The 9,516-nt window shown below is 46.3% G+C and overlaps 1 protein-coding gene across 20 annotated transcripts in view; it reads left to right on the top strand.

Annotated features, from left to right (window-relative positions):
* Positions 1-8,254: 8,254 nt before the first annotated feature.
* LMO7 (LIM domain 7) overlaps positions 8,255-9,516 on the top strand; it is a 202,932-nt gene continuing 201,670 nt past the window's right edge. For 17 of the 20 annotated variants that reach the window (XM_084876464.1, XM_084876462.1, XM_084876461.1 and 14 more), the window contains exon 1: positions 8,255-8,577. In XM_084876464.1, coding sequence (XP_084732590.1) covers positions 8,518-8,577 — 60 coding nt within the window. In that variant the 5' untranslated portion in view covers positions 8,255-8,517. The remainder of the gene's footprint in view (positions 8,578-9,516) is intronic. The other 3 variants (XM_084876459.1, XM_084876457.1, XM_084876458.1) reach the window with 2 other exon arrangements.

Below are 9,516 nucleotides of genomic sequence, written 5' to 3'. Positions count from 1 at the left end.
AATATCCACATAATAGGAATATTGAAGGGTTACTTAGAAAAACATGAACTTTTAAATTTTAGAAATTTCCTATCATGGATGGGCTTTTTCTTCTCCAATTTCAAAATGTAAACAAAAATAGCTCTTCCCATTGTTAAAGTATTAAGAAGACAGTAAACAACACAGTGTTTAACTTTTTTCCTGCTATTTTTAGCAGAGTAATTTGAACAGATAGTAAGGTTGTTGCTTCTTTGGAGTAAACTTAATGAGAGGTCAGGTAGAACTTTGGTCCTAAAACAGAAAAGCCCAAAGAAAAAAGAATTAAAAGTTTTAAAGAAGTCCAAACTTGACTATTATGATCTTTGATTATCATTACGAAAGACATCCTTTGAAGGAAAATACAGTTTATTTTACTCATTTCACTGGGCTACAGGAAGAGAAGGTTAGTAAACACACATTCTCTCCTTCTTTCCCGAAAGCCCCAATAGTTTACTTTAAAGCTAATTCTAGGGTGAGTCCCTTTGATCTTGTTGCTATCACTTAAAGAATTATAGTGTGGTTTTGCAGTTCTGGCTAGAATGCAGGAGTTTACAAAAAAAAAAAAAAAGTCTTAGGTTTTATGTTAAATTATTTGAGTTCAATGATAGGAAAGTCTTCTAGATGTTAAAAAACAAAACAAAACAAACAAACAAACAAACAACACAACCAAAACCTTTAAGATTTTTACAGTAGGAAGAAAAAATAACCAACTGCCGTTCAAATTATGGGGTTGGTCCCAAGTTTTGAGTTACCATCTCAGATGATTTCATAATGAGATGTCTGAGCACTCAGGGGTATAGTTGATAAGAACCAAAGACTTCTTGTCTATCCCTTCTTGGTTAACCATCCGGCGGATTCATCCACTGAGCAATGCACTCATCATCCCAAGGCTGTCCTGAAACCATCTTCAACATTTGTCTGACTCTTGGGGGAGTGGTAAAACATGGATTCATCTTGTTTTTATTCCCCTTCTGCTTCCTGGAACATCTGCATTCCCCATTCCTAGCTTCATTTTTAAAAAATCATTACCTATAACATTTTTGGCTTCTTCTTTCTCTCTGGCTTCCACTTCCAAATGTAGAATTGTATCTACCTGGTTGAATATCATTATGTAAGTACCAAGAATGGCATAATCCTCTAATTATTAACACTGAATGTTCTATCTTTGCAAATAGATATGGAATAATTGGGACATTATTATACTAGAGTCCTGGTGCACGAAATTCTTGCACAGGTGGGGTCCCTTTGCCTGGCTGGTGATCGGGGCCTATCAGGGCCATCTTGTCCAGTCCCAATTGGCCAGACTTACCAGTCAGATCATCTGCCCCCTGGTGGTTAGTGCACTTCACAGTGACTGGTCGGTCAACCACTCAGTTGGACACTTAGCATATTAGGCTTTTATATATATATAGATTGTAGCTCATGGCTCAGAATGCTTGGCAAATACTTTCCCTCCAGCCCCTGGTCTTGGAGACCTCATGTCCTTTCAAGGCTCTGCTCATCCTCATCAGCTGGCACACAAAGTAAATTGCATCGTGTGTGTGGAAACCCTTTGCAGGCTCCATGGGTGTGTCTTTACTTCGCTGCAGTTCCGATTACAACAACATGAGGAGAGACACCCTCATTATCAGGTAACACCATCGTGGTAAGACCCCTGCTCAGCCTACTGCAGCGGTTTTAAATTGGCCATGTGTTGCCCTAGATATATAGTTTGGTTCACTGGGTAGGCCTGTGGACTGAAGGGTCCTGGGTTTGATTCCAGTCAAGGGCACATTCCTGGGTTGCAGTCTCAATTCCCAGTAAGGGGTGTGTAGGAGGCAGCAGATCGATTCTCTCTCATTATTGATGTATCTATCTCTCTCTCCCTCTGTCTTCCTCTCTGAAGTCAATAAAAAATATATTAACAAAAATAAAAATAAATAGTTCATGAAGCAAACATCACTGCTCTCCATCCATCTAGTCCCCTCACACCCTCTTTTGTCTCTCCCCATGCCCTCCCGCTCCCGCCACACACACACTCTGCTAGGTCTGTAAAATGGGGTCAGGATTTCTACTTCAACCAAGAGCAACACTTCCACATGGCCCTCCTTCCCTGCCCACCTCTGTCCCCAGTCCTGTGGGGTCTCCCCCTCCCTCCCCTCCATCTAACTTGGTGGGCCCCCCTCTGCCCCATCCGCCTGCAGCGGGGCTATGTTGGGCAGGACTGTGTGGGGCAGGACTGTGTGGGGCAGGGTGGGGCTGTGCAGGCCGTGCAGTGGTGAGGAGCTGTGCTGGATGAGCCCAGTCAGGGCCTCGGAGGAGAGCTGGGTTGAGGGATCTTGGAAAGGAGGAGGGAGGGACATGGAGCCTGTCCCATGGGAGAGGCACCAGGCTCCTTGGCTGCCCCCTCTCAGCAACTTTTTTAGGCCCCTGTTTCACCTCTGGGTACGTACCCAAAGGAAATGAAGTTACTGTCTTAAAAAAGATATCTGCAATCTCATGTTTATTGTAGCATTGTTTACAGGGGCTGAGACATGGAAACAATCTAAACATACAACAACAGAGGAAATTTTTTTTTAAGTCTCACACACACACACACACTCACACTCACACTGGGGTATTATTTAGCCATTACAAAAACAAAGGAAATTTGGACAGTATTGATGGAACTTGAGAGCATTATGAAATAGTTCCATATGAACTCTAGGATTGTTTGCTTTGTTTCTGTAAAAAAATGCCATTTAGCAGGGATTGCACTGAATCTGTAGATCTCTTTGGGTAGTATGGACATTTTAACAATATTAATTTTTCCAATCCAAGAACATGGAATATTTTTTTATTTATTTATTAGTGTCTTCTTCAATTTCTTTCATCAACGTGATAGAGTTTTCATTGTACAGGTCTTTCACCTCCTTGGTTAAATTTATTCATACTTATTTTATTTTGTTAATGCTATTATAAAAGGGAATTTTAAACTATTTTATTTTAAGATAATTGTTAGTGTGTAGAAATGCAACTGATTTTTGTATGTTAACTTTGTATCCTGCAACTTTGCTAAATTCTTATTTAGTTCTAAGTTTTTTTGTGAGGTCTTTAGAATTTTCTCTACATAAGATCATATCATCAGCAAACCAAGACAATTTTCACTATACTTATTATTTTTTCTCTCTACCTCTGGAATTATTATTCCTATTAATACATTTATTATATAAGCATGAGAAGTATACATGAAATCCAGATATTGGCTATCTTTGAACTCATAAAGGCTGCCACTTTTCTGAACCATTACCAACCGTAGTGAAATTTCAGTTCTTTTATTAGAAGAACTAGAGGCCCTGTGCATGAGATTCGGGCACTGGAGCAGGGGAAAGGGGTCCCTCAGCCTGGCCTGTGCCCTCTTGCAGTCTGGGAGCCCTTGGGGGATGTCTAACTAAAGGCTTAGTCCATCCTTAGCACTGCCTCGGAGGAGGGAGAGACTTTCTGCCACTGCCACTGCGCTTACCAGCCATGAGCCCTGCTTCTGGCTGAGAGGTGCTCCCCCTGTGGGAGCACACTGACAGCTCCTGCATTGATCGTCTCCCCCCTGGTGGTCAGTATAAGTCATAGTGATTGGTCGTTCCGCTGTTAGGCTGATTTGCATATTATCCATTTATTATATAGGATTCCCAGTATCCTGTGACTTCTTCCAACTCTTCAGCTACCTCTAGTATATGTATATATGTGTATATATATATATATATATATATATATATATATATGTTTTTTAAAAATATATTTTATTGATTTTTTACAGAGAGGAAGAGAGAGAGGGATAGAGAGTTAGAAACATCAAAGAGAAAGAAAAAATTGATCAGCTGCCCCTTGCACACCCCCTACTAGGGGTATGCCCGCAACCAAGGTACATGCCCTTGACCGGAATCGAACCTGGGACCTTCCCGTCTGCAGGCCGACACTCTATCCACTGAGTCAAACTGGTTTCGGCTAGTATATGTATATTTAAATGCTGTACCACTTTCTCCCATCAAAAGTTCATTTCATCACTGATGGATAAGAATATGACAACTGCGTGCTGCGCCAGCACAGCCAAGGGTTTGGCAAGCCTGAGGGGGACTCGTGAAGGATGAAGAAAAGACAGACAAAGAGAATAAGCTGGGTCTAGGTGGATCTTCTGTGTCTGGCTGAGACCTCAGAACAGATCCAGGCTGCAAGCTGAGCCTTTATTTTATAGTCAGAGGTAAACAGGGTAATTTACAATGTTCTTATAAGTTTCACTTTTTTTTTTTTTTTTTTTTTTGCAGCTCTTGCTGCACCTCCCACAGCCCATTAGCTAAAGACGAAAGATCTAGGGAGTGTCACAAAATCAAGCTTAATTATGCTAAGTGGGCTGTGCTCTCTAAGCTGGGACTAGTTTTTGGCCAATAGGTCAGTCTGAGGCTTAACCCTATAACAACTCCCTATACAACTGTACTGTTTTAAAATGTTGAAAAATACCTCAAATTTTTTTGGAAAATAAATGATATTCTTCATGTTTTATTATTGTGAGTTATATTTTTAAACTTCCAAGGCAGGTTACCTTTCCCTATAGGTCTCTATATACATGTTTCCAAAAGGATAAAACACTTTAATGACTGATGTTAGGAGGCAAAGAATTGAATTTGGATCTTGCAAGCTTTCAAACCAAAGAGAGAAATGGAGTTGCAAGCTTTCAAACCAAAGAGAGAAATGGCTCGTGTCTGAGCTGATTCGAAACAGAATCTGCAGTACCTTGCAGCTCTTTCCATGGGAGTATCTGAGCAAACAAAGAAATTTCCATTCATTAGGAAAAATCCATATTTGACACATTACTATTAGAGACTAATGGGAAATCACTGTAATTTCTTGAGTGCCTATTCCGTGCCAGCATCTTCCGGAGTTTTTACAGATACTGTGATATTTAATTCTCCTAAGAACCCTTTAAGTAGTTATTATTTCCCACATTTTTCAGATGAGGAAACTAAAGCTCAGAGAGTTTGGTAACTTGGTAACTGTAGTCACTCAGACTCCCCAGCCTGTGCACTTCCTATGGTTCTGGGTTGCTGTCCCCAAACCTATAAATCAAGTCACAGAGCAGCAGCTTTAGACAGTATAATATACCTGTATAGTTGCTGTCATAACAACGCTCATGAAGATTGAGGAATGTATGTCTTTCTACTAGTCTGGAAGTACATGAGGTTTAGTAGCCAAATTTTAAAAACAAATTTTATATCATTTATAACATCTAGCCCTTTACATATATAAAGTGGTCACTAAATATTTAACAGAATAGATCTTTTTAAAAAATATATATTTTTTATTGATTTTTTACAGGGAGGAAGAGAGAGGGATAGAGAGCTAGAAACGTCTATGAGAGAGAATCATCGATCAGCTGTCTCTTGCACACCCCCTACTGGGGATGTGCCTGCAACCAAGGTACATGCCCTTGACCGGTATTGAACCCGGGACCTTCAGTCCCCAGACAGACACTCTATCCACTGAGCCAAACCGGTTTTGGCCAGAATAGACCTTGAATAGCCAGAAAGAGGAAAACATTTTCTTTTATCCTTTCATCCTTATTTTTTGTTTTATCTGATCATAGTACAGCCAGGAGGCAAAGAGATGGCCCAGTCAATGGCCTTGCATTTCAGCAAGAACAAGTCTCAGCTCTTCTAAAAAATAATCCATTGATTTCAGATGAATACCAATGAAAAAAATGGTTGAACAAAGATAAACTTACAAATAAAAACCATCCTCAGGAAGTCATCCCCAAAAATAAACCTACAAATAAAAATCATTCTTAAGAATTACCCCAAACGGGTACAACGTGGATGAAGTCTTTATTCAGAAAAGTAAATGAGTTGTAACCCAGCCTTTAGAGCTAACTTCTAGATAACAGGAAAAAGAATTATGTTGCAGACACCATAGAATAAATCCAGAAGGCTGCCCCTGTTTCTTTTATAAGACAAAGCCATTCTAAAAATAGAAGGTAGGGAGAAGGGGGAAGCTGGTCTGGGTTAAAAACAGATGTCACCAAATGCAATGTGTGGCCATTGTTTGGAGCCTGGTCTGACTTAGTCAGCTGTGAAAGACATATTGGGATCAGCAGGGGAAATGTGAGTCTGGATTGGCAAATCATCTCTCTCTGTCTCCCTTTCTCTTTTCCTTCTTTCCCCCTTCCTCAGAGACCTAGCCTTCCCTCAGATAATCAGCGATGCTCCAAGCAGCAGAAGACATCAGCTGGGACCCCACTAAAGGTCCAAAGGTCTGGACCTCTGCCAGGATAAAGATAACATCTTTCACGTCCTAAGCTGGAAGGTCCGCCCTGGCTCCTTTCCCATGAGACCTGACAGGGGCACTAGAAACAGACCTCAGAGCTGTCCTCCAGATCTGAAGAAGTAATTCATTACCCTTACCTCACCTCACACCAATCAGCTCCCAACTCGATGGAACCCCCCCTAACCCATGGTGTGCTGGGGTTTGGCCCTATATAATCTGTAACCTACATTCCATCGGGCTTTTGAGCATTAGCTTCCCTTCCTCTTGAAAGCACCATTCATAGTAAAATAGCCAACAGTGCCTGACTGATGTGGCTGGCTAAGTGGTTGAGCATAGACCTATGAACCAAGCGGTTGCCGGTTTGATTTCAGTCAGGCACATGCCCAGATTTTGGGCTTGATCCCCAGTAGGGGGCTGGCAGGAAGTAGCTGATCCATGTTTCTATCTCTTCCTCTCTCTTGAAAAATCAATAAAAAACATATTTTTTAAAAGCCAACCTTTCTCCACTTCAATTGTTAGTGTGTAGTGTTTGGCTCAGCTAGTGCAGATTTACACTTTCTGTTCTATAACAACCGATACTGGGTAATTATTTTTTAGCTTTAGTTAACTGTGAAATGGTAATATTATTATGTAGAAAGTGTTCTTTTAAAATTGAGATGCATATAGTAATATTGAGGAGTGAAATATCACAATATCTTTACTTTAAAACTCCAGCAGAAAAGGTGATGAATAAGGCAAAATATTTTTTGATGTCAAATATTTGATATCGTTTTTCATCATAAAGAGTAAACAATCACCCAGGAGAATGAAGAAGGGTTTAAAAGAGGAAGAATCCTGCCAAGACTGATTTGGATCAATGGATAGAGCGTCAGCCTTCGGACTGAAGGGTCCCAGGTTCAATTCCAGTCAAGGGCATGTACCTTGGTGGCTGGCACATCCCCAGTGGGGGCGTGCAGGAGGCAGCTGATCGATGACTCTCTCTCATTGATGTTTCTAACTCTCTCTCTCCCTTCCTCTCTGTAAAAAAAAAAAAAAAAAAAAAAATCAATGAAATATATTGAAAAGAGGAAGAATCCATTTCTCTAAGGTTGCTGCCATTCACCTGTGGCTGCTGCCATGACCGGGTTTCAGTAGTATGAGAGCGGTCCCACAGGAGTCAAAGACACGTGAGCAGGTTCCTTTAGGATCTGATCTCTGTGTGAAAAGAACCCAAGTGAGCCAATCCACAGCCCGGCACCTACCCGGGGGGTGGGATAGGTCACCCCATAGCCCCTGAGTGTCCCCAAACCACAAAGGGTAGAGGGACGGGAGCTCAGGGTGAGGGCGGTCCTAGGATCCGAACGGGGCGGAATGGGCAGGGGGCGGGAGAACAACCGGATCCCCTCTGCTCCGACCCGCTGCGCGCGGGCAGGTACCGCCCCTCTCCCACCTGGAGACGGCGTGCGCGGCCACCGCCCTCCCCTGCCGCCGGGAGGGCCTGGAGTTCGGGGCGGGGACCCCCGCGCACTGGGCCGCGGGACAGTGGCCGTGACCGCGGGCTGGGCTGGAACGGGGGGCCGCGGGGCCGGGGCCGCAGGTGCGGGCGGAGGGCCGGGCGGGGTGGCCGGGGAAGTTTCTTGGCCGGGAAAGGCGCAATTGTGTGCAATTGTGTGCAGCTATTCCTGGTCTCCGGGCGGCCGCGGGCCGCGGGGGCGCCGTGTCCAGCGGCCCCAGGAGCGGGCAGGCGGCCCGGCGGGCGCGGGCGGGAGGATGGGGCGCGGGGGCACGTCCCCTCGGGGTGGGGCTGGGGCTGCGGTGCAGGGCGCTTGGCCCGGGCCCGATCCCCTGGCTGCCCGCGGCACCCCCCGGCCCAGACGGGCTGCCCACAAAGGCGGCGGCGGCCCGGGAGCCCGGGAGCTGCAGGGGGGCGGGCGGAAGCGGGGCCGGGCGGCCGGGGTGGGCCGGGGCGGGGCCGTCGGGGAGGGCCGTGCGTCAGGCGCCTTCCAGCGGCTTTGCAAGTCCGAGCAGTTGTTGGAGCTGCTCGCGTCCCGGCGGAACCCGGGGAGTTTCCTAGAGTTTGGAGAAAGCCACATCTTCAGCTTCTTGTAGGTTGGAGATCCGACCGATCGGCGGAGCGCAGCCAAGGGAGGGAGCACCCGGGCGCCTCGCAGACCGAGACCGCGAGCCACCCCCGCCCCTCCCGGCACCCACGCGCCTCTCTCTCCCCCGCATCGCCCGGTCCCCGCAGCCATGCAGGAGGGCGAGGCCGGCTGCGCCGTCGCGTTCGCCGAAGCCCAGAGATGGGTAGAGGTGAGTGCCTGCCCCCCTGTCCCGTTGGCACGGGTTCGCGGGCGTCGCGGGGTGAGGGCGCTGCAGGCAGCCCCTTCCCGGGACCTTCCCGGGCGCCGGGCAGCCGGCTGGTTTGCGCGTGCCTTTGGGGGGCTTTGGAAGCCCTGCTTCTCCGGTGTCTTCACTCTGCCCTCCGCCGCGACGGGCTCGCCGAGGTGCCCAGAGCCCCTCTGCCAGGGCAGGTTCCGGCGCTGACCCGCCCGGGCTCCGGGGCTGCGCATCCCTGAGGACCAGCCCCCGGAGGCGCCGGGACCCCGGGATGTGTCCCTGGGGACAGCCGGCCCGGGTCCTCCGGTGCTGTTCTTTGGAGGATGTGGAGATGCCGCACACGCCTGCACGGGCGCGCGTGTGGTGTGGGAGGGCTGGTGGGGGAGTGGAGACACCTGTGGCCCTTCTGGGGGGACCCAGAGCCCTGAGGATGGGGGTTGGGGAATGGGATGGGGGTGGGGTGGGTGGAAGTCAGGGCTTGCATTTATTCAAAGTCTGCCTTGATGAGATGAGATATCCTGGGGTCACTCAGGGAAGGGTTGTTACTTCCCCAGCTGTGCCTCAGAGACAAGATCCTCCACCCCCTTCTTTCCCATTAAAAAAGAAGACAGTCTCCTTCATCAACATCTTAGGGCTAACCTGTTGAAGGTTAACTCCAGGCTTCTAGCCGTTATTCTACTGGATGGAAAAGATGACTTTTTAAATGATGCTCAGGAAGTCTTCCCAGCAGATGTGAATCACTTGCTTGTTAGAAAATCGTTGCCTGCACCTGCCTTGAAGTCATTTAGGAGTGATTGATGCCAGGTGTTAGCTTATTCATATTTAGTTCAAATTTAATAGTTCGTATTCAGTTCATTTATATTTAAACATGTTTTAAAGTATTTAAACATGAAAATCAGGTTTAAAGGTTAT

Source organism: Pipistrellus hanaki (genome assembly GCF_964339955.1).
Source record: "Pipistrellus hanaki genome assembly, chromosome: 3".
Lineage (NCBI taxonomy): Eukaryota > Metazoa > Chordata > Mammalia > Chiroptera > Vespertilionidae > Pipistrellus > Pipistrellus hanaki.
The sequence above is the reverse complement of the archived record's forward strand: the minus strand, read 5'-3'. Positions and strand labels throughout refer to the sequence as shown.